The sequence below is a fragment of the Argopecten irradians genome, chromosome 14 (assembly GCF_041381155.1).
Source record: "Argopecten irradians isolate NY chromosome 14, Ai_NY, whole genome shotgun sequence".
Taxonomy (NCBI): domain Eukaryota; kingdom Metazoa; phylum Mollusca; class Bivalvia; order Pectinida; family Pectinidae; genus Argopecten; species Argopecten irradians.
This window is the reverse complement of record NC_091147.1, coordinates 36,085,883-36,112,981: the sequence shown is the minus strand read 5'-3', so window position 1 is coordinate 36,112,981 and position 27,099 is coordinate 36,085,883. Positions and strand designations below refer to the sequence as shown.

At 31.2% G+C, this 27,099-nt stretch overlaps 2 protein-coding genes across 6 annotated transcripts in view; both read left to right on the top strand.

The window, feature by feature from the left end:
• The window catches only part of LOC138306966 (arylacetamide deacetylase-like), a 48,088-nt gene extending 43,369 nt beyond the window's left edge, over positions 1-4,719 (top strand). For all 5 annotated transcript variants that reach the window (XM_069247569.1, XM_069247568.1, XM_069247565.1 and 2 more), the window contains exons 6-7: positions 1,137-1,258; positions 1,965-4,719. In XM_069247569.1, coding sequence (XP_069103670.1) covers positions 1,137-1,258; positions 1,965-2,623 — 781 coding nt within the window. In that variant the 3' untranslated portion in view covers positions 2,624-4,719. The remainder of the gene's footprint in view (positions 1-1,136; positions 1,259-1,964) is intronic.
• Positions 4,720-13,921: 9,202 nt separating this feature from the next.
• Positions 13,922-27,099, top strand: part of LOC138307712 (uncharacterized) — a 29,127-nt gene continuing 15,949 nt past the window's right edge. Inside the window, exons 1-9 of the mRNA XM_069248553.1 lie at positions 13,922-14,696; positions 19,683-20,073; positions 20,694-20,726; positions 21,154-21,266; positions 22,380-22,447; positions 25,184-25,413; positions 25,879-25,995; positions 26,394-26,651; positions 26,844-26,912. Coding sequence (XP_069104654.1) covers positions 14,427-14,696; positions 19,683-20,073; positions 20,694-20,726; positions 21,154-21,266; positions 22,380-22,447; positions 25,184-25,413; positions 25,879-25,995; positions 26,394-26,651; positions 26,844-26,912 — 1,549 coding nt within the window. The 5' untranslated portion in view covers positions 13,922-14,426. The remainder of the gene's footprint in view (positions 14,697-19,682; positions 20,074-20,693; positions 20,727-21,153; positions 21,267-22,379; positions 22,448-25,183; positions 25,414-25,878; positions 25,996-26,393; positions 26,652-26,843; positions 26,913-27,099) is intronic.

Sequence of the window (27,099 nt, the reverse complement as noted above, 5' to 3'; positions counted from 1 at the left end):
TGCCAGGCCAAAAGATCTAAGGAACAAACTTAAAGATGCTCCACCATTGACAAATAGTCTTTTTCGTCAGTTACAAAAGTTACTTATTTTACACCATTACCGCCATTGAAAAGTTTGAGCTTCTAATTTTACTTCAAGAGAAAAAAAAATATTAAAAGCAATAAATTACACCCCGAAAAAAATTCGTGGTTCTATGTCCTATACGAAATAAAGTAGTAATTGTGCATGCACCAAAGGCAAAATAGATTATTTTATATATATTTTTGTGTGTTAAGATGACATATATATGTTTAAACACCAATAAATGTTCAAATGACGAGTTTCATTTATGCTCTGTCGGTGGTGGCGCACATTCAACTTTTACGATAGTTAAGTTATTCGTGAAAGATAGTTAGTTATGCAATTATTCAATACTGTTGAGTCATTCCTGACTAAACATAGTCACTTCTAGACTTACGTTAACCTGTGCGATTGATCTGCTATAGGATTGCATATATTTACTAACTCGTGACTCATTGATTTTCCTAGAACCTGTTATATGTTTCTCTCTGAACTAGATCGGGGCTTTTAAGTTCCAGTGTTTATGATTATTATCAATTATATGTGTTTTATTTCATTACCATTGTCTCTATCAGTACTAATTATCAAGAGAGTGAATTTGTCATTTAGAATTAGATCTAAAACACACAAAATCAAAGCCAATTTACATATTATACATCCACGATATTCCAGGGATTACTATCACTGTCGTTATATTCACCCCTGGACTATCTCATAGTAAAACTGAAGGCTAAAAAAAGACTGACCAATCACAGGCGTGCAGAGATTTCATTTGAAGATTACAGGGAGAGAGAGAGTGATCCCCACTATCAAAGCAACATAGCCAACCACAGTGTACTGTTAATCGATTCTCGATTATTTTAATGTACATTAAATAACCGAACTGCCTATTCATTTGCAGGTCTGTGGCTGATTAATTTATACTCATTAACTACCTTCAGATTTATTACAAAATAGAGCAGGGTGGATATAATAGCAGTGAAACAACCCCTTGATGTATACTATACAGAAACTTATCTGTAGATTATTCATACATTTTATGCAGTTTCCTCTGAATCATCAAACTAATATTACAGGTATAGACTGTCCCCCGAACATCTGTTTCCGATCCCGCTTGATGACTGTGTCACCGCCACCAAGTACATCATACAGAACGGGGAGAAGCTCGGTATCGACAGTGATAGAGTAGCAGTGATGGGTAAGTGTAGCAACACCATCTCGGGATACTGTAAATGAGGATGTTTTCGTGTAAGGGTAATTTTTTGTTTCGCGGCTTCAAGTAATAATATTTTCACGTAAGGTTTTTCTCGCGTAAGGATATTTTGCAATGTTAGTTTGGACAGAGCATGTACGAGTATTGAGTTAAGTATTATTATATTCACACTTAAATAACATGCGTATTCTCACATTATCAAATCGCTGACTATTAAGTTTATACTTATGTCTAGTGGTGTTTATGTTTTGGTTTGTTGCCTGGCGATAGCATACGGAGCTTTGGTGCTGATTTGAAATTCGATCATTCGACTAAATATCTGATTGCTGTGATTTGTGAAATTCCCAAAGCATTCCAACGCAGCTACCCCCAAGCGCAAGCACACATGTACTACTAGCCTGGCCACCAGATCCTAAGTAGACTTTCAAGCATAGTTTTACACTAGATCATCTACCCCTTGTTTAGAATCAGACATTTAGTAGAGAAAAAATAATCAAGCCAAATTTGAGTTTTTTCCCCAATATGCTAGAGACTGGTAGCCAGTCTAATTAACCACCACCATTAAGAGGTTTTATTGTTGCGGTGATACCTGGTTTTTTTTTCTCTTTATATTTTCATCTTCCGTCAAAGCTAATTAAAAGTATTTCGCTATGTATCATGTTACTTTCAAGAAGTAACTTTTCTATTCTAGGTGACAGCGCCGGCGGAAATCTAGCCATGGCCGTATCGCTTAGAATGAGATCAGAAACACACATACCAAAACTAAAAGTCCAAGCCCTTCTCTACCCCGCACTGCAAGCAATGGATTTCAACACGCCGTCATACCAGCAATACAGTCAAAGACTGAGAAAATGTCCCTCATTCGCCACCAAAGAAATCCTAGTTCGTTACTGGCAGCTGTACGCCTTCGGACACGACGGATACACCTCGGATTTTTACGTAAACAACCACACAACGTTAGCTCTGAAGAGTTCCAAGTATGCTGATTACGTCAATCAAAACCACCTTCCGGCAAAGTATCACTTTAAAGAAAACGATTCATCAAAGAAAATGGAAAACGGAAACGTCGCCAGCAAAATCGAAAACATCATCACTAATCCCTACTTTGCCCCCTTAATGGCCTCTGATGACGAGTTGCGGGCCTTGCCAAAAACTTACATCATGACGGCGGAATACGATTGTCTTCGAGATGACGGTTGGATTCTTGCCGACCGGCTGAAAACATTAAAACTTAGTTGTGAACATGATCATTATGATGGATACGAGCATGGGTTTGCTTTAATGCTTCATTATGACGTTCATGGGAAATTTATGGATAATGTAGTTCAATATTTCCGTAAAAACCTGTAAGTGTAAATTTGATTAATCTGATCACTGAATTTCTACGTTAGAAAGAAAACAGTCTGCAGCATGAGGCATTTTCATTTACTTTTTATATAACAATCAAAAGAGTTTATAAAAGCAAGATTGTTCCTAACCTGTGGATATACAAAAAGTACGTAATTATTGATGAACATCTGTACTGAAGTAATTTATAAATGAAATTCACCATTGGAGTTTAACGGTGAGAACAGATCTACTGAAAGACATATGGACTGGATGGGTTGCACTATTAAATGAAGGTTTAACCTTTTTTCGCCGCATACAGTTACTAAATAAATTAGTCAAAATGGTTAAAAACAGACTTGGCAGGTGTTTCCTATCGATTACAGCATACGATGCACGTTTGTGCATTTTTTATATGCTTTTGCTTCGCAATCATGCAATAGAATGTGTTCTGAATAATTCATCTAATCATCTAATCTAGCATATATCAGTGATTAATCTTCAATTACAAATATATTATAAAAAATTATGATTTATCAATCATCTATACTGTATAACATGGGATGTTCGTTCTGTAGCAACTTACGTTGTTTGCATGATAACTGTAAGACCACGATCAGCGAACTTTGTCTTTGTATATATTTCTTAATATTGCTCATTCGGCCTACCACGAGTATTTGTTTCCACGAAATAATATCAAAACAGTATTCACGACGAATATTTCATGATATACAGTATACCATCACAAGTTACAGATTTTGCAATACTTGTATAATTTCTACCTCATGTCAAAACGTTTGAATGTTGTATATTAAAATATAATTGTGTTAAAATTGAAAAAGTGAGACGTCATTGACCCGCAGCAATGTTTTTATTTATCTTAAGTATGTGCGAAAAGTGATTATTTTATGTAACGACTATTAATATGAACGATTGAGTGATTTTTGTATGTAGCAAAGGAATGTATTAGGGATTTCTGTATATATGTGTGTAGCGGGAGACCCGTGGATGAAAGTGCTGATATGACGAGAGGGTACGCAAGTGTTTGTAGCCCGAGATACTCAAGCCCAAAAACCAGACTTAAACATTATGACAAATATCTATCTGCCTTAATGTCTAAGTCTGGTTTTAGGGCCAGAGTATCTCGGGCTAATGTGTTTGATGGTAGTGTACATGTGATTTGGCTTTCTATGTAGCTAGTGCACATGTAGCTCACTCATAAGTAATATTTGTATGTAGTTCGAGTACACATGAATGATTCTAGCCTGTACCATTACACACGTGGATGTTCCTTGTATGTAGTGTAAAAATGTATCAGACGTTCACTTCTGAGATCCATTTATGTATTAGTTTTGTAAATTATATAAATTCAGATTAACGACGTAATTACAGAAATTGATATACGATTTAACAGTAATCTTTACATAAGAATTCGAAATACCGTATAACCGGTTATTTTTTTAATCTGAAATATCGCGATTTTGAATTTCAACGAATAAAAGTATTTTTACGAATGCGAAAAAATGCTATTTTGCTACAAGAGCGTATTTTATTATCAGTTTAATTTTTCCTGGAAGACATTTTCGCGAGCTCAGTGATGTCCTGCGAAATTGAGAACAAATTCTAATTTTTAAATTCTAATAAAATTGAAACGTTCAATCCTATATAATCGAACAGAAATGTTCTTTTGTGCCAAAAATATGCATGTATAATAAGATATATTTGTGTAAGTATTACGTGTCAGAGAAAATTATGCGAACTGGAATATATATCATGTTATACTCAATTGATGTATGTTGTTCATATATGTATAAAGACATATTATATTATCAAATGAGTAATATTACAACAGCAATTTCTAGTATTAAAAAACTATAGCACGACGAAATTATCACAAATTTGTATTGAAGAGTGCTAGTAAACTCACGAGTAAAGGGAGGTAACTCTTTTTGTTTCATGTTAATGCAATACAGAAATCATGTTTTAGTAATTAATCATGTTTGACATCTCATGAATGTTTAGTGTGATTTTTGTTATTAAAATGATAGAGTGATTTATTGTTATTATTTAAATGCTGTTTAAATTTATAATATACGAAATAAATCAAATACGAATTTGAACACATTTGTCTTTTTCTATCATTGAATTTTCTGTCTGTTCGTCATAGACGCGCTCTTTATGTCGCTGACACAAGCCGATCAATCATAGTTCATGATTTAATATGACGCTTTGCAGATAGGTGTTAAGCAAGAAAAAAATAAATAAAAGTGAAAAAGGGTAAAACATGTGAAGAATATTTCACATTGCAATCTTCCAATTATTACCAATTATGACAGTTTTATTAACAATGTAAATTTGCATTTCAGCAATTTTTTGGTCGCATTTAAACAAGGAAGAAGGAACATTTATTAAAACTATTCTTACACGGATTAGCAATGCTTAATCATTAATCGAAACTATAGACTTAATTATCATTGTAGATATTGGACTAGAAATACCCAGATTAAAGATTAATTAACTACAGATATATGTAACAAAGAACAATCTTTAAGGTTTTAACAAAGAGGCTAATTACATGAAGAAAAATAGTTTCACGCTAGAATCAGTTTACACAAACACAAAAATGCATTGATATTATATACTAGAACTAATTATAAGTACTTGAATAATGTGATAATACCTCATTTTTATATGTTTGCTTAGCTGGTGAGGTCATGCAAAATTGGGGTTGGAAATGGAAAAAGAGAGCGGATCAGGGAGATTTAAACAGAATATAGCACCATACTCACCGATAAACCATAAAAAATAACAATGTTTTGATTGGAATTTCGTCAGGAAAAATCTCTCAAGCTACATTTTGGATTAAGTTATGATAAAACATCAAAACGGAATGTTGAATAGAAACAAATCTTGCCCGGAAGAAAAAGCCAACTAGCCACCTTTATTGGCGAGCACAATTTAACATAAAATTATCACAGACATTTTGACTACAATATAACTGATAAATTTCAGGATATACAATATTTTTTTCTAAATGATATTTTTCTTCAAAATAATATTCAATAAAAGACTTGGTTAAACTAAACGAGTGAGACAAGTACTTATGATTTAGTTGACCATCAATATATTTTGTTATAAATTTTCATCCACAAGAGGTAAAGGCTATTTGATCAAATAACAGAAAAACTGTACACGTCTATAACTTTTATGTAACACGACTTTAACGCCTTAAAATGGAGAAGAAAGAATATAGTACATTTAAACTTATATAGGACACAGGTTTGGAATTCAAAAATATCATTAACAAAGGGCGAAGGGAGGAAACTCTTATACATTCGTTAGTTATTTGTGTTTAAAGAAAAAGGAAAGAATTTAAATTATGCTTGCAACAATACATTAGTAATATATTTTTTTAATAAGAAAAAATATATATTAACACAAATATTAAACAGCAACACTAATCTCAATCACCGTTGTTTCCATCTGCGCTATTCCACGGGTTCACGACAGTGATATTAAAAATATTAAATTCCTTTCCAAACATTTATTAAAAAATAAAGAATTTATGTTGATATAGTTTAAAGTTATATGTGCCTTTTTTTCATACTTACGAATAAAGATAAGCTTTTAATATTTTATTCATTACCAAAAGTTACCAACAGTTTGAGAATAACAGTGCTTTCAATGCATAAGTTTTAATTTAAGTTCATATAAGAACTGAAAATAATTGGTCGCAGTACTGCCAAATGTCATTATATTTACATCAACATTGAAGTGAAATGTGCTAGTACATATGGTCAAAGCATGAAGCCAAATTGTGGTCTACGACTTCATTTCACATTTTTACGGTGTTATCAGATGTTGCAATGTGACTTCTTCATGTATATTTCCCCCTAAAAAATGTAAATGGAAGCGAGAAAACAAATATGATAAATAGGTGATAAAAGTAGGCTTCGCACTCATGAAAAAAGTCAAAGTTTCCACCTCACTCAATGAAATATAACTGGTATTCATCAAGAAACAAGGAATATTCTCTATACAACTATCCCTCACATTTTTGCATTTAAAACCAATGATGACTATTCCATAATAATTTGCTATATAATGACATTCAACTTGTGTATGGGCACATTAATCAACGAACGGGTTAAAAAGAGTGAGCTATGATGCTATTCGGCTACAAAGTATTTTCTTTGCTTAAAGAAAAAAGTACTAAACCTATTGCACTTGTTTCATGTTCTTAACTTGAGGTTACATCAATTGCTCTGAATTAACTAATCCATCGTTGTAATATATTATCCTTTTGTTGTGCTTAAACTTTATTGCAATAAATTTTCAGCATTTTAGTAAAAGGTATGTACTATTTTGAAATAATTACTTTATAAATTTTTACACCAAACCTATTGAGTTAAAGCCGGGATATGCCTATGTCACTAAAAACAAAAACAATATCTATAAATCTCGAGATATAGACATGCAGTCTATACCTTTCAAACATAAATTCGAGATGAATGTTTGCACTTTCGTTCATATCCGGTATGACGCCAATGCCCTGTAGTAGAACTGCAAAATAATTTCTCTTTCCTGTGTTTTTACCAAATGGCGATCAATCACAGATTTGTCTCTCACTTTTACCATGTTAGCGTCCCCCGAAGACATAACTCAGGTGACGTTAGTCACAATCACGCGACATTGAAAAAGAAAATCCGCGATTCTCACAGATATTTAAAATACATGTAATGTATGTAGCTATGTTCGGCCCTATTAGCTGATATAAGTGAAATAAAAGATCATAAATAAACATAATTAAACAAAAATTAGGATAGATCCAAAAATATTTTTTTTAATGCTATTGTGTGTTGAAGCTGTCAAAGATTTGTAGAAAGTACTGGTTTAGTTAGTTTAACGTCCTTTTAACACCCAGAGTCATGCACGGACGTGCCAGGCTTGGTGGTGGAAGAACGCCGGAATATCCGGTGAAAACTATCGATCAGCGGTCAGTACCTGCCAACTGCCCCATTTTGGAATCGAACTCGCGACCAAGAGATGGAGGTCATATGTTATGACATCTTAATTACTCGGCCATCTCGGCCCCTCACAGTAATATTAATGATGAATGCTTTCTTAGTTACCCCTTATAACTGTTCTTTTTGTGGGAGATATATATCCTTTGACTGGTAACCCTGTCAATCACTAACAAAAGTAGAAAGTTTCTTGTTTGAGGAAAAGTGTCTCTACAGTACATGTAAGTATTGATAGGTATAGATATGGTTGGCGTAATAATTATATGTAATAGTTATTTAATGAACACGTAATAATTATATGTAATAGTTATTTAATGAACACGTAATAATTATATGTAATAGTTATTTAATGAACACGTAATAATTATATGTAATAGTTATTTAATGAACACGTAATAATTATATGTAATAGTTATTTAATGAACACGTAATAATTATATGTAATAGTTATTTAATGAACACGTAATAATTATATTAATAGTTGTTTAATGAACATAATATGTAATAATTGTATAATTATATGTAATAGTTATCTAATGAACACGTAATATTATATGTAATAGTTGTTTAATGAACACGTAATAATTATATGTAATAGTTATTTATGAACATGTAATAATTATATGTAATAGTTATTTAATGAACACGTAATAATTATATGTAATGTAATAGTTATTTAATGAACACGTAATAATTATATGTAATAGTTATTTAATGAACACGTAATAATTATATGTAATAGTTATTTAATGAACACGTAATAATTATATGTAATAGTTATTTAATGAACACGTAATAATTATATGTAATAGTTATTTAATGAACACGTAATAATTATATGTAATAGTTATTTAATGAACACGTAATAATTATATGTAATAGTTATTAATGAACACGTAATAATTATATGTAATAGTTATTTAATGAACACGTAATAATTATATGTAATAGTTATTTAATGAACACGTAATAATTATATGTAATAGTTATTTAATGAACACGTAATAATTATATGTAATAGTTATTTAATGAACACGTGATAATTATATGTAATAGTTATATATGTAATAGTTATTTAATGAACACGTAATAATTATATGTAATAGTTGTTTAATGAACACGTAATAATTATATATAATAGTTATCTAATGAACACGTAATAATTATATGTAATAGTTATATATGTAATAGTTATTTAATGAACACGTAATAATTATATGTAATAGTTATTTAATGAACACGTAATAATTATATGTAATAGTTATCTAATGAACACGTAATAATTATATGTAATAGTTATCTAATGAACACGTAATAATTATATGTAATAGTTGTTTAATGAACACGTAATAATTATATGTAATAGTTATCTAATGAACACGTAATAATTATATGTAATGGTTATTTAATGAACGCGTGATAATTATATGTAATAGTTATTTAACGAACACGTGATAATTATATGTAATAGTTATTTAATGAACACGTAATAATTATATGTAATAGTTATTTAATGAACACGTGATAATTATATGTAATAGTTATATATGTAATAGTATTTAATAAACACGTAATAATTATATGTAATAGTTGTTTAATGAATATGTAATAATTATATGTAATAGTTATCTAATGAACACGTAATAATTATATGTAATAGTTATTTAATGAACACGTAATAATTATATGTAATAGTTATCTAATGAACACGTAATAATTATATGTAATAGTTATTTAATGAACACGTAATAATTATATGTAATAGTTATCTAATGAACACGTAATAATTATATGTAATAGTTATTTAATGAACACGTAATAATTATATGTAATAGTTATATATGTAATAGTTATTTAATGAACACGTAATAATTATATGTAATAGTTATTTAATGAACACGTAATAATTATATGTAATAGTTATATATGTAATAGTTATTTAATGAACACGTAATAATTATATGTAATAGTTATCTAATGAACACGTAATAATTATATGTAATAGTTATTTAATGAACACGTAATAATTATATGTAATAGTTATTTAATGAACACGTAATAATTATATGTAATAGTTGTTTAATGAACACGTAATAATTATATGTAATAGTTATTTAATGAACACGTGATAATTATATGTAATAGTTATCTAATGAACACGTAATAATTATATGTAATAGTTATTTAATGAACACGTAATAATTATATGTAATAGTTGTTTAATGAACACGTAATAATTATATGTAATAGTTGTTTAATGAACACGTAATAATTATATGTAATAGTTGTTTAATGAACACGTAATAATTATATGTAATAGTTATTTAATGAACACGTAATAATTATATGTAATAGTTATTTAATGAACACGTAATAATTATATGTAATAGTTATTTAATGAACACGTAATAATTATATGTAATAGTTGTATTTAATGAACACGTAATAATTATATGTAATAGTTTTTTAATGAACACGTAATAATTATATGTAATAGTTATTTAATGAACACGTAATAATTATATGTAATAGTTATTTAATGAACACGTAATAATTATATGTAATAGTTATTTAATGAACACGTAATAATTATATGTAATAGTTATTTAATGAACACGTAATAATTATATGTAATAGTTATTTAATGAACACGTAATAATTATATGTAATAGTTATTTAATGAACACGTAATAATTATATGTAATAGTTATTTAATGAACACGTGATAATTATATGTAATAGTTATATATGTAATAGTTATTTAATGAACACGTAATAATTATATGTAATAGTTATTTAATGAACACGTAATAATTATATGTAATAGTTATTTAATGAACACGTAATAATTATATGTAATAGTTATTTAATGAACACGTGATAATTATATGTAAAAAAAAATAAAAAAAAAAAAAAAAAAAATGCATGATATCTATACAATATAACATTTAGTATTTCCCAATCAATGAAGTTGCAACAACAAGATTTTCCTCGCCGGCGATTTATCATAATTTCTACAGCCTTTGTAATTGTTGAATCGCTAATCCCTTCTGGAGCACACATCTCATTTCTTATGCATTTTTACACATTTATATTTTTATTTGTTTGATCCTTGTTTCAACGATTTTGATTTACATTTACTATAATGTCCTGTATGAATATCTTCTTTTCCCACTAATCAATACCATACAAGAAAAGGCGGGGCAATTTTCCTTTCGATACAAAACAATAAAATCATAATTTATGTACATAAGAGTTTGACAATCGATACGTCAGGAGCATTTCCTAATCCTGCTGATTTGCATACCAACGATTTACTGTTAGGCAAGTCACGATAACACTCTTATATAACCCTTCTAATTGTATAAAATGTGTTCCCATCTCATTTCTTGTTTATACAAATCAATGTGATAAATCAATTTATTTGTTATGACCGTATGTGGATAAGAAAGATAGGGATATTTTACCCGAGAGTCACAAAATGTTATTAAACCCGGGGCTTGCTGAGTTTTTGTGATTCCGAGGGTAGAATATACCTATCCTTCATATCCACGTATCAAAGAGTATTTTCCCTCATATCTTGACCCTTCTATAATAATCCACCATTTTGAAAAAAGAATGGAAAAAAATGAGACTGCAAGTCAATTCTCCGTACATGAAAAATGCGTGATATTTTTTTAACCCAAATCCCGTTGTTTGTATATTTTAAAGTAAACCCAGCCTAGTTTCTAAAACAAATTGCACTGAGAAAATGATAATTTTGTAGACGTTGTGACATCACGATGCTTTATTGCATGAGTAGCTGTGCAATACAGCCTCAGACGACATGGGTGTATTGCCCGAGACCAGCCAGTATTACACGTGTAGGTATGAGAGAAATATAAATATAAATAAGGAGATATCTTTTGAGTGTCAAACCATATAACTTCCTTTAAATTATCTTTGAAGGATGGTGCAGGTTCAAATCAATTAAAGAAAAGAATAATAAGCATGAAAAAAAAATCATCATGATATGGATAAGCATCATGATAAAATATTTTTTATGTAAGTGAAGTGAAAAAAATATTTGCTCATATCGATATTTCAATGTGAGCTGCAGAAACCAGAACAGGCCCCCATTTCTCGAAACTTAAGTGCAGACTTAAGTCAAAACTTAAGTTTTTCTCCTTATGTAAGTTATATGAAAATTTATGACTTAAGTTAGTTTTTGACTTAAGTTTTTTTCGAGAAATCGGGGCCAGACGCAATTTCTCGAAACAAACTTAAGTCAAAAACTGACTTAAGTCAGTGTAATTCACATTAGTTACATAGTGAGAAAAACTTAAGTTTTAACTTAAGTCTGTACTTTTGTTTCGAGAAATCGAAGCCAGGTTAACAGGACGTGATTGTGTTTTGATTTTTTTACTCATTAAATGACAAAGAATGAAGCAATTTGTTTGATTAACATTTTAGACTTAATTGTTGAAACAAGTCGATAACCTGCGTTTTATGAGTGATATTATGTAAAAAGGAGTAAAAATTTAACTCATGATATAAGCATATGTATGTCTAGCAAAATTAAAGATAAAAACAACTTTCAATCAATCAAATGAATAAATATTCAAAAATAATATTAAAAGAAAACAAAATCAACGAGCTATCTGTCTTACTGGGCTTTTAATACCTTGTAAAAAGTGTGAAAATCTAACCAACATCACATACTAACATCCGGTAGTACAATACTGCCTTGTGTTTGTGAACGTAGCGTAGCATCCCATCAATTGTCATATTCTTTGTATTTTATACAAAGCTTCCATCTAGGGCTACGTGACAGATCATGTGACACAATGATATAATGATTGATGCAGTTACGGTGTATCTAATGTTTGTGGTTCTATCTTCCTAAACCGCTATAGATGTGTTTGTTTCTGTTCGTGAAAATTTATTCAAATTTTTAGATGTATAAAGTAAGTTACTGATGGAATAATTAAATCAGCAAATAAAGTTTCTAGGAAAAGGGATATGTGACGTGATTGATAAATAATGCCTCTTTAAACATTTCAGTCATCCCATGTGGAGTATTTTAAAAAATTGATTGACATGTGACGTATTTCGATAATATATGCTGTTGTACAAACGCTAAGTGGCAAACAATATATTATGAAGTATATTTATTCATCCAGTTAAAGTGTAAACTGAACATTTGTAATATTAGGCTACATAAAAAAAACCTGGGAACTTGATTTGTTATTGCCCATAATATATGCCATTTGTTTTGGATGATATATTTTGGATTGTGTCAATAGTGTAGTGGAACTCTCAAATAAATAAACTCAACATATATTATATAGATTGGGAAACAAACTAATACAAACAACTTTCGATGGTACAGTTGTAAGTTCGCGAGGAGTATTAGAATGGAAGAAAGCCGGAGTTCCCGTAGAAAACCCACGTTATTGTACTGGTGACCTCTGGTCGTTTCAAGTCCTTGATCGCCCGATCACCCTATAATTACAATCATATATTGGCTCTGAACGTTTAAATCACTCGTAGCAGACGGTCTGACTCCACTACAATTCGACAGTGAGACAAATATTCAGTAATGATATTATCGTAACATGTAAACAAGGTCATTTTTGTGTAGGAGTATAATTATCATATTTTGCTGGTTATTGGAATTAGTTAAAACATTTATCACTACGCAAATATAAACAGTAGAATTCAGAATTTAAAAAAAGGAAATTGCGAAATCGGATTGTTATAAAAAGTTGCAAGGCATAATAACGCAAAATAAGACACCGCAGAAACTGGACGGTTTTCAGTAATATGTCCCGTGTCAGTTTGATAAAAGAGATACGTTGCCATACAAACAATAAATACTCACAATTCCTTTTTATTACATTCCAAGAATAATCATCTTCTATTATTACAGGTATTAGGCCAGTGATTGATAAGCATCAGGTGAAGTTGTAGCTTTTTTATGTTTGTACCGCCTTCTTCATTTGTATCTTCTAACAGAAATAACATACAGGTAAAATATACATAGCCGTAGTATGTACGATCCTCACTCATCAGTTTGGGATCACAGGTAAATTAATCACACCGTGCATCCCGTCGAGGGCCCCTAACCTCTCTGAATTCATAACGGTCATAACGGAGTGAAATTAATTTTGTACAACTCACGACCACGAGAATATTTCATGATGTCACATTAATCGCGTTCTGTAATTCATTTATGGTTTTTACCCTGTATACTTCCGTATATCTACAACCAGAACTACCAGTATGTATCTTACCGTTGCCTGTGCCCTATACACCATGTTGTAGCTTTGTGTAAGGGATGAGCCACCACAGGTATAGAAATATCTTTACATGTCAAGGTAAAAACACAAATATAGTGACACAGGTGTGATCATTTACCTGTTGCACGAGCTACTGTGGTTTGTGTTTTAACCATCAGAAGATATTGGAAAATAGTGTTACAAGTACAACATGTTCACAAGAGGATTACATCTCGAATATCACTGATTGATTTTTCGGATACAGTGAAATGTGTAACGCCGTTAAAATTGTCACGAGCAAGAAGAATATTTGCCTGGAGTCATAAGTGGATGCATATAATTAAATACAGCTTATTCTTTCAGTGGCAATGTTTAGGAAGAAGCTTTGTTTTGTTTAGTTAAATGTTCATAATAATACCAGAAGGGAATATGCATACCAATTTTGGAGTTTAATGCTGTGATATCTCTTGTTTCGTTCCACAATGACCACGTAATATTGGATATATCATAACTTTAACTAGCTCTTCTTAACGACCATTTACTATGGGGACACCACATTGGGTATCCATGTTTGATGATCCCCGGCAGTACCCAGACCCACCTTTTGTGCCCGACACTTGTCTAAGCTCGATCCAGGAATCCAGGTGTGATGAATGGGTTCAGGATGTCCGGAGGATCTCCAAGGAAAGCCTCATGAGCAGACCCCTCCCGGACATTCCCAAGGAGTCGCCGGTTCTACCACGCCATGTTCCTCATGTCAGTAGATATGACAATAAATGCTACATCGATAATCCTAAAGAAATCCACCGGACGGTAAGTATGAGGGATCTGTATCATCATGTGTTGCTAAACAAACGTATGAGGCGGTGGACAAACAAATTTTAAAAAAGCTGTAATTTCCTGTGTAATGCCCACGTTGTAAGGTATTTCAAAAAGGAAAAAAAAACAGGTGAAAATCTGAGGTATTCCTAGCCCAAGCAAAAGTATTTAAAATAAGCAGATGTCCATGTATTTGCCATCTATTTTCAGACACATTTTGTTTAATTTTCTAGTCAATCAATCAGAGTTAGAATAGAGTTATAGTAGAATGTCAGAAACCTTAATCAGTTACATCAACAACGATAAGGATCGATAGTGGTTGAAAATAATCCACTAGTTGGCTGCCCATGCAACAATTTGAGTGCAGTGGTCTGACATATTAACCACTCAGTAACTAATACATAAAGGTCGAAGGCCGGAGATAAAACGTCTGACACAATATTCGCCTGGCTACCATTTTCAAGTGGTGACGGGTTAGTGGTCAGTTTTATTAACCAGTCGATTTTAGTTTGGTCTTCTATAAAACAAACACCATATAAGACATCAAGACATGGCATTTGAAGACACCGGAAGCATCATTCAAACAATACGTAAAGCACGGGGATACTGCCAGGACAATTGACTCCTGAATTAAGTCCCATGGTATTGTAAAAATACAGACTCCTATTTCTCAAAATAAATTGATGTTAAACACAGAGTAAAGTCACTGACTTCAGTTGCATGAATTTTAATCTAAGTCGACGCTTTTGTTTCAAGCTACAAGTAGGAAACACCTGCAACAGAAATTAACGTCAAGTATTGCTAAAGATGTATTCTTTAATGTTAACTGTACATCTGGTAATATAAAACCATTAAGAAAAGTGGGATAAGTTTTTCAGCCTATTTTGCATGGTAAAAACAAAGCAAACTGTATATTTTAATGTTGTGAAAAATATAACTATCCATCAATGTCGATGCCTGTCACAAAAATCATAAAGTTGAGTTTAGAATTTGAAGTGGTGATAAAGAAGTGTACAAATGATATAAACATTGTTTCGTTACAAGCGTATATGTTAACGTAAAATCATAAACAAGGAAATAATGATATTAATATAGAATTTGTGTTTATTAAAAACGTTAGAAAATATTATATCAATGGTGATATCCCTGTTTTTTCGTGTCATCAGATAATATTAATAATATTTAATAATATAATTGCATTTACTCTATCATTTATGCTAATTTGTATCTAGCAAGACAATGCATTTATTATACATGCATGAGTAGTTTATTTTTTAACTTAATATTTTAAATGATATCTGTATGAAAAGCTGCATTAATAATTCAGCAAATTCGTGGTCTTTAATTTAATAAGAAATAATATCTTACTTGTTCTCACTGAGCAATCATACTTATATAATATACACATTAACTTTAATTTCTTTCTTAATTGTGAGATGCACAATGCATATTGTGTAATGACAATTTAATTAAAGAAGGACATTGCATGTCTCTGTAAAATTGCATATACATGCTTGTGTATGTCATATGAATTGCTGGCATGTGTTGAAGAACACGAAACAGTCGCCTACCGACTCAATGGCAAACATGCATCGTGATATGGGGTCATGCATATTCAGAATTTCTTGCTGTGTCAAAAAGCTATCCAAGTTAGAATATATTTCATTTGTAAATTTCATGAAAGAAACAAAGATAACTTAATATAGAGAGTCTCTGGTTCTCTTCTGTTATAGTCAATGATATTTTTGTACAACTCTATATTTTGTCAAAAAAACTTTATAGCTTTTGAATGTATGTTTTGGAATTTCAGTATTATTTTATCTTTACATACAAATCAATAGTATGAAAAATCTAAATATAAACTCATTGATATGCATGGTTATAATATACATTTGTATAAAGAAAAAGACATTACTATCGTATGTAAAGATAAACTCTACGATTCAGCATTTGTTTATGTCAACAAACAATTTTTAGCTATTTATTTAGTAATTTTGTTTTAACAACTTTTTTTAAGAAGAAATAGTTTCATTTTTGATAAGAGAGAAATGATACATTGGGTTGCCCTCACACAGGAGGGGACCCATTCCACATATCCACTTTCATACTTAAATTAAAAGACACGTTGTTTTATTTAATCATTTAGTGATGTATTATCTTTATGAGTTGTAACAAATCATATCAATGATCTTATAGAACATCATGAATGGCCAATTTAGCTATCTAGTTATTTAGTGAGTATGGAAATTTGGCTTAATGACCTTTGATCTTTGCCTCTAATGTATTCACATATAGCTATCAATTTATCCCAAAATGAAACATCTGTTGAAGAACCCAAGATATTTCCCCTATGAACAAGGACTTTAACTTAAAGTTAAGAAGACATTTCCTTTATGAATATTACATTTTGTATGTACTAATTTGATATGTTATTTTGCAACACATTTACACTGCGAGTGTACTTTGAAGAAGATTTTTTCTCAACTAAGAAGTAGACTCATGCTTGAAAGACCGTTTCCTTTATGAATAAGAACTACATGAATGTAATTGAAGGTGTTTGTCATTATGGCTATAGTCTAAACAATAACTGTTATGTTTACATAAATTTCATACTTCCACAACAATTTTATGATGTGATTAAGGTGATGACGTAATTTTATAATTTATTCCATACATATACTTTATATGTCAAAGCGTTTTATTGCCCTATTTTATGATCCCATCTAAGAAAAATAGATTTGTTTACATTTATGACAAACGTCATTTATATATCTATATTTGATTATTTCACATAAAAGAGTTATCTACATGTAGATTAAGAATAAACTAATACTTAAAAAATAAACAATTCAGATTTGTTTTAAGAAAACATAAGACGTATAAACGTGGATCTTCTGTTGTTCTGCATATTTCATGCGCAAAATAACTTTATTATATATGCAACTTTAAAAAAATTATAAACAACTTATCAAATATGCAAATAAGGAGGCTATGAGTATTTCTTTACCATCAATCACTCCCTTCCATAAACTAAGTTTTACGTACATGTTCATCACGATATATACGACATCCTTGAATATGTAAATGTCCATCACCTATTAATATACACACTACTAGGATAACTATTCCATTGGTTTATGGCCCATCCACTGTAATTCATACTAAGATAACTTTACGTATAGTTGAATCAGATTCGTTGTAATTAACATTTGAATATTTTTACCTATGTTTATGACCCACTTAGTATCATTTTTGGTGCTCCACTTTTTGGTTTGATTAGTTTAACGTCCTATTAACAGCCAGGGTCATTTAAGGACGTGCAAGGTTTGTTGGTGGAGGAAAGCCGGAGTACCCGGAGAAAAACCACCGACCAGCGGTCAGTACCTGGCAACTGCCCCATATGGGATTCGAACTCGCGACCCAGAGGTGGAGGGCATGTGGTAATATGTCGGTGCATCTTAACCACTCGGCCACCGCGGCCCCACCTTTTTGTTTTATAAAATGTACATATATATATAGTATCATGATATTATCTTATGTTTGTATACATATTTCAACAACAATGCTGTTATATCATTTATCGTTTGATAAAATAGCAGATAAAATAGCATTAACTAATGTTTATGACCCATTTAGTATCATTTTTGGTGCTCCACCTTTTTGTTTTTACCATGAACATATATATGGTGTCATGGTATTATCCTAAGTTCTACAGCATTGCTATATCATTCATCATACGATAAAATAGCATATAGAATAGCATTAACTATCACTCATCATTGTCTGCTGATATTGATATACAGTATGTAAATGCACATGGAGGCTGATTGATATACTATGAGACGCATATGTATGGGTTTGAATTTCGGTGGATATATTGCATTGATTTATTTTCCAATATATTCCCCTTTCAGCAACTATACACTTTTGTCTGATGTTTAAGGGACAGGCACAATGCAACTTCTATAAACTGTCACGATATAAACTGACCAACGGTTACCCCCTTAAATAGACAGGGAATAGTAAGGTTGAAAAGGAAATCCTTGCTCACCTCCTTAAATATATTACCTACTCATACAATATATCTCAAAGTATCAACATTATACCATATCAAACTAATGACATAATAAGTTAATAATCGATACCTAACCCACAAGGGGAGTGAGTGAAATCTGTAGAATGCATGGATGGATTATCCCAACGATATCACTGCATATCTTTTACAAGGAAGTAATGCGTGTATGCAAACGTCTAATGCTTTTTTTTAATCAGCATGAAAATATCAGCACATTCATGTATGTTTGAGAACACCTGTAGTGTAGAAGAAATTGCTTGCAGTGCTGTTATGAATATTAAAATTCCCCATACTTGACAACGCCTTGCCTGGTGAACGTTGTAAATATGACATAAACTGATATCATAAATTATATTTAAAAACATTAGGCGATAAATAATGTTACAAATGCGTAAATGTTATGATTTTTTGCAGGGAGCAATTCGTCCACTTACTATAGCAAATGTTAATGTTTTGCTAAATGTCCGATGTGCCATTGTGTTTTTCGGTATTATGCTTGATATATCCATCAACTAGGAAACTAAAACAAAATTCATAATAATGCTGAATGCAAAAACCCGGCAAAAGACAAAAAACGTATTGAAAGGATAATTTTGTTTCTATATTAACAATGCCTGAACATTCATTGTCAACAAACTTCCTAATTATTTTTTTCTCATATTGTTCTTTGCAGAATTCCGTATATGAAAACAAATATGCTTTTTATTTCTCATTTTTGAAGAATTCTGTAGATGTCAAACAAGCTTTCTAATTATTATTCTTTTCCTCTGTGTTTGCAGAATTCTTGTAGATTACAACATTTTTTCTTATCTATTTCATTTTTCTTTGTTTTTTGCAGAAATATGTAGAGGACAACCAATCTCCTTTTATTTATTTATTAATAATTGTTTGTTTATTGATTGCAGAATTCTGTAGAGGACAACAATAAAAGACGAAGAAGTAAACGACAAAGCGACAGAGAAATTAGGCGGGAAACAAAAAATGACTTAAGAGAAACTTCCGTGACCTTGACATTATCAGTTAAAAATGGAAGTAAAAAACAAAAATACAGGGACCGATATGTGGGTATGAACAATGTCAATCATTCGGAAGTTTCCACGGTGTTAAATCATCATATGGGATCCGGTGATTCTTTTTCTCGAAAGGAATCCGAAAACTCTGGTACAGAACTTGTTCGTCAGTTTTCCACGAAGAAGCGAAAACGGAATGTGTGTATTATACCAATGTTAATTATGACAGTTTTGATAATAGGGGGATTATTTACAGCCATCGCTGTGGTGTTCATGCGTCCATTAGGTAAGTCATTCAAATTCGATTGAAAAACCAACTTGTGTTGCTTGCGATAATTCTTAGAATTAAAAACATTTGCGTATATTACCTGCAATTAAAAATGGCGAAACATTATCTGTTGCAAAAATGATTCAAATACATGAGCATTAACAATAATGCTAATAATTCGCTGAGAAAGATTCCAATTGCATGAAATCGAAAAGAGTAAATCGCCACAACTTTATATTGGTTTACAATATTTGTAATAATATTTTATAGTATATGTGCAACATAGTTTTAAGCTTTGTCGTAAACGTTATTATAAACACAGTTGTTTAATTTTTGGGATACCGCGTGACCGTGTGAGCTTTCGGGGATATGTACAAAGATAAATGAGCATTCATTTTGTAATACATGACATACTTATGCTTGTATTCGTGGTCTTGTGAAGAATGAACGTTTGGGGTTGCGATATTATTGTTTTTAATTAATACATTTCATTACATTTAAATTCACGTGTACAGGGAAAACAACAAAACTTTCATTTCATGTTACACTTTCACAAAACCAGACACTGCAATCTGTTTGATATTTTTATCACAATGTTAACTCATTACGAGTAATTATTATAACAATTTATTTTCTAGACGAAGAATCCGAGGCTGATGAATCAGGTTACAGTAAGTATGAGATAGATGACGCCTGTCATATCATTTCTACTGATACACAAATTGATACGTAGTTGTTTCCGTAAAAAATCAATTAGCATCCCCAATCATCAAAACTCGGTTTGAAAATGAGCTAAAGAAGCTTTGTGATAGAGAACTTTATAACACTTTCACTTTCACCAAGCCGATTTTTAAATAAATATTTATTTATTTTATCATCTTTATTTTTATATTTTTTTCATACACAAAAACAATTATCGTTCACTATTTGACAACAGTCGTGACTCTATCATTATATACTGGTTTTTTTAATTTTCACGAAGCCTCCTTTTTCCTGACCTTCATTTTGGACACAGTACATACAATATGATTTGATGTAAGATAACTCGATCAAGACAATATGGTAATAAAGTACACCTTGTTTCCTTACTGTTTCCAGAAATGGTCATAGCCAGTGTTCAGCTTCGTTTACTAAATCAAACATTTACTAAAGGCATGAGAAATAAGAACACGAGACAATATGCAGAAATAGAGAAGCCGTTATGTCACGAGGTAGGTCTCGGATTGGTTGGTAATGCTATGATGATGGTTGCCAAGGTTTCGGATGTTTATTATGTAAATAAATCCTTCATGTGTTTAGAGTTATGTACCGTAATTTTTAAAATCCCTAATCTAAATGAGTCTTTAATATTTTATCAAAACTAAAAAATTACCAACATATTGAGAATTGCAATACTTACAACTTACAGGTACTTAATTCTATATGTACAAATAAGAGCTGAAAATAATCTTTGGAAGTACTGCCGAAAATCAATATTTCTCCCACACTTCACAAGGATATTCCGTGGTTGCTAAGGAAAAGCTATCTCTATCTTACACAGGGGGGAGGGGGGGGGGAGGATGTAAGATAACTCACACGCGCTAGACAATAACGTGACGTCATCATTACATGCGGCGCGCATTGTAGATGACGTCATCACTTTTGACGCATAACGACGTTCCTGCGATAAAGGCGTGATGAAAAAGCTGGAAACCAAGTGGAATTTCATCATTTTTTCTAATAAGTATGGGAGAAAAGGAATCAAACATGGGTCTATGAAGTGGACAGGGATAACTCAACCCTCGTGAAAGATTTTGACCGTCAACCCTCGGCAAGCCTCGGATTGACCGGCCAAAATCTTTCTCTCGGGTTAAAATATCCCTGTCCACTTCACAGACCCACGTAAGATTCTATTAATCCACATCTACAGTGCAGTGAAATAAGTACATGCAACCTAGTTGTGGTCTACAATTTCATTTCACACTTTTACAGTGTCAGTAGCTTTTGTAAAGTGGTTTCTACATGTCGGTTTCCACCTATAATATAAGACATAGAAATTAAAAAAATTTCAGCGTATATATTCTGTGTTGTAATTGATGTTCCTAAGTCATTATACATGTGTGTCTGTCTACTATTTGACTGATTTTCACAGCTGAATTCATCAAACCTGATGATTTTCAATAGATTACTGCATAATAGCATTTTAAAATTTTCGCCTAGGTAAAGCACATGTACACTTTAAGGACAATTGTATCTAATAAGTATTTCTTATTTAGGATGTTTGCCTATTTATTGACAACAAATCTTGTCAATAAAATGTTTTAACTAGTTTCTTTCTATTTCAGATGGATGGACTGTTTTTATTTAGCGAATACTCAGGAAATTACTACGGATGCAAAGTACAAATGCTAAGGTACAGTATGCATGGTGAATTTGTATAGCTATGGTTGCATTACGTTGAAAACGTTATGTGGCGGCTTGTGACCATAGATAGTCATTCATTGTAACTATTTTGAATATGAAAAGGGTGGAAACATACAGAAACGCAGTCTATCATCTGGCCTCCTTTTAGACAGATCCTCGCCATTCAGGCACTTATTTTCAAAATAAAGGTTTTTAATCACTATCTAATAATTATTTTTTTATTTGTTTTCATACTAAATCCAACTCTCTGATTGATACTATGAAGAAAAAATTCGAAAATGGCGCAAAATCAGACGTAATCATGACGTCGCAATAGAGACGTCGACGTTGCGTATTGATTTAGAAAAAATAGTCCATTGGAAAATCAAGGGAATCGTACGTTTAAACGTACTTTATGTTATCAAGTAGGCTGAAAAATTAATTATAAGCATTGATGTAACTATTTCTAAACGTCATAATTTTTTTTGCAAACGTCTGTGAGAATCCGCTACGCAATTTGCAGACAAAATTACTTTCATACTCCTATAAAGTTAAAAAAAAGTAACATCAATGCTTAAATTTTACTCATTGTTACACCCGCTTCAATTCACAATAATTTCAAACAGTTATTAGATCTTTATTCGACATAGATAAAATGAAATTCTTTATAATGAGGATATTATAATTAAAACCAAAACTATTAAAATTGAAACAATAAAATTGAGCCATGCAATCGCAATTTTAAAATTTTAATTTTGAAATTAACTTATTTTATGTCGCACTAAAATAATTGTGTAATGAACACATGGAATTCCAGATAGTAATTATTCGTAATTTTTGTGATTATCGGAAATGTACATACATGTATGACATTTCAAATCACAAAACATGTAATAAATTATGAATGCAAGCGGAAATTCCTTAAAATCGGGTGACATTTATGTTTTATTCCACAACAACTAATGTGGTAAAAAGATATGACTTGCTTTCAAATATGCAGATCAATCACATATTATTTATGAAATTGAAATCGCATTTCATTATTTGTGTCATATGTTTTGCTGCAATTGATGAGCTATTGTCACGATTGTCAACTAAAATGAAACATGTTTACAATCTGCAATAATATCAATCAATCAATCAATCAATCGATTTCAACTTGTAAATGTATTTGAATTAAAAAATGTTGTATAATTTATGTTGCATATGCCAACAGCACGAAAATTACGTATCAAAATATTAAATTTACATAAAACTATATTATATCTATTAGACCTAGAATTTAATATATTTGATAAACGTCAAATCTTATAAAACAGTCAAACTGTATTTTTTTTTGATCTTTTAATTAAACCTTGACATAACTTCTGAATAACAGATCTCCGACAGGTTTATTCAACAGAAAACTTAAACTTGTAAAACATTCACATTTCAATTTCTTTGTGTTCAGGTAAAAAAATGATACGATATTGGAAGAAGTGATTTCATGTTATTAATGAAAACAGCAGTAGAATAACAATTCTTTTCAGAATTTGTTTTCGCAAAGCCGGTCCTAGTATGATCCAAAATGATACTTTTAGAAAGCTTCCACTTAATATGAAACCTTAATTCTTATTAATGTATTACATTAATAAAATGTCATAAGTTAAAGTCGCATGTTGATAAAACAACCGTTAAGCTAACAAGTCATTTTAGATTTTATTTGTTGGAGTATCTGACGTAAACTCGTGTCCGTCGAGATTTATGTCTCTGTTCTATATGCTATCGTGATGATACGATTCTTGTCTGATGCTAAATGTATCATTAAACATTCACTCTAGTTCTATTTTAAAACAAAAACTTTGAATGGATCATGACCTCTAGTGAATTTTGTACCGGAATTAACAGAGACCATCCCCATCACCAAATATATTATGATTTAGGATCAGGTTTTAACTTTTAAAAAAATTAACAAGTTCAAAAGAAAATCAAAAATAAAGATGAATTCAAATAAAAATGAATAAAAAAATGATAACGCAATAATCTAAACATTTTATCTTTATTTTACTGGTCATAGTGAAATTAATTCAGAATTTTTTTTAGATACTCAGAAATATCGAGGTCAAAATAATCATGAACATTATAAGATAAACATAATATAAGGGGGAAATTCGAACATATTTTGATAAGCCTAAATTTACCCCAGTTCAGTGTTTCTTTGTAAGGGTGATGTTCAGGTAGCAATATTTAATTTACTACGCAAATCGACGAAGTTTACGAAATAACGAAGTTTTTGACAAAATTGACCCTATATCAAAGTAAGATATTTAAATTACAGATATAATTGTGACGAATTTCATAGAAAATTCATTAGGTAAAATTTTCGTAGAAAATTCATCATTGAAAACAATTATACAATTGCTGACCTATGTTAGGTGGATACGGTGTGTTTTCAACCTGAGGAAGTGACATAACAAAAAATATTTTGTCAAATTACCACTGATTTTTCACTATCATGAATTCTTCATAATATAGACTTTTCATTGAAAGTTCACCACTAGTATATTATCAATTTTCAATGACAGGCACTCATATCAAAATTAAATTTAGTGTTCATTACGTCGACGTTTAACTGGCGGTTATCTATGTCGAAGATTCACTGACAGATAATTATGAGTACGTGTGACCAACAGTTCAGTATAATGAAATTTTCAAGTGGTGTTTTAACACGACATTTTGGTGAGGTATGGCGACTTTGTTGTTCCAGATCTGGCAGCATCCGGGTATTAGAGGAACTTGTTTTTCGTGAGACGAGCGAGCTGAGGAAACCAACCTCCATACAAGGTCTTATTAAGACTTCCTCTCCAGCTTTCGATTGGAAAGGTTTGAGAGTGATCAATGTCGGAGACTTTGTTGTGGACTATGAGAGTATTAAGGTACAGGTGGACATCCAGAAATTCCAGGAACTTCCAAAGAAACCACTGTTAAGTGTAGAAAGTAAGTGGATTTTATCTCATTGTCAGTTTTTTTCTTTGTACATATATCATGCTTTCACAATTTAGATTGTTATATTTTTCAGTTTTTATCTGTGTGATTTAATAAAATATAAAATCAAACATCACAGAAATAACAACTTATGTAACTTTCCATGTAATTTGTCCATGGCCTTTTTTAAACTAGACAATGGTGCGCTAGGATGATATGAGATTTTAATGGAACCTGTTCGTGGTCATGGATTGCTCTAAATACATCAGCAACACCATTCTAGGTTACACACATGGAACTGTCGTTTTAGTATCAACGCATGCCCAGTAAACATTACTAATACAATGACGTTATTAAATAGTGATTACGACTGTATATTCAGGCTACTTAAAGACAGGAGCACCACTTTATTACACAGTTTCTGTATACACTACAGTATCACTAAATCATTATATTGCAATGCCCTTTTCTTTGTAGACGATTTTAGTGAAGACATTTCAACAACAACAGAAAGTCTTCTGTCTACAGTTCCTATTCTTGATAGACCGAAACTATGGAAATGGGGGAAAACAACAGCTCCCACCACTACAACCAGTGAGTAAATTAATGCGCACAATTTTTTTATAGTTTAAAATTTTTCAATTTTGAGTGCGACGATACCTGAAGTCGATTTTTCAAAGTTACCAATATCAATATCTACAAATGGCTTACTATATACGTACTTAATTATGCGCAGTCAAATTTTAGCAAAAATGCGAAAAAAATTGTATGATATAAATTAACAGAATTCAGTGGTACAATACCGGAATTCACTAATGCACATGAATTAGTGCTTTAAAGATAGCGCGAAAAGCGCTAAAAATTAACTAAACTAAAACAAGGACGCTTACAGTAGTTTAAGTGCTTTCCTTTACTACGTAAACGTTTTGTTTTTAATATTATATTTGCGTCCTATATACGAAATACTAACTTATTTTTCTTTTCAATTTTAGGGAAATCTGCTGCTAAACCAACTACTTTGACAGTTGTACCAGACCCCAAAATCATTCCAACAACAAAAATGCACACTCCTTCTTGGGATGACACAACACAAGCTGATCTACCAACGTCACCAAAAACGACAGCAACAACGCTATCGACAACGGTCACGACGCCCTCTACGACTGTCCCAACTTTACTTACAACGTCACAAAATCCGATCACAATTGATGTGTCCACGTCATCCAAAGATGTGTATCATACAACAACAGGTATTAGAATTAAAAATATTTTTAAAAATGTTATTGCACATAAAAGCAACTTCACACAGAAATAACTTCCCTCTTAAGAGACATATAACTATCGGTATTCTTATCGTACCACAGTGTGCGTATTTCTCAAAATGCAATTGCTGTGCAAATATGTCAAAATCATTATTTCATACGAATTACGTTCATCTACAGCTGAAACAGTATTCGAAGAGAAAGCATTTTCAACAACAGTACACACGCCTACCATCAGTGGGGTTCCGTGTAAGTATTAAATTTGATGGCATATTGTTCACTATATATAATCACCACTAATGAACAAAAAGGGTCAAAGTAATAAAGAACTGATCTGAATTTTCTACATTTCCAGAAGATGAATTTAGGTAAATCAAGAACAGTTATTAGTTTTTACCAGTTATTGTGATAAAGACTATGTGGAAGTTTCACGGCG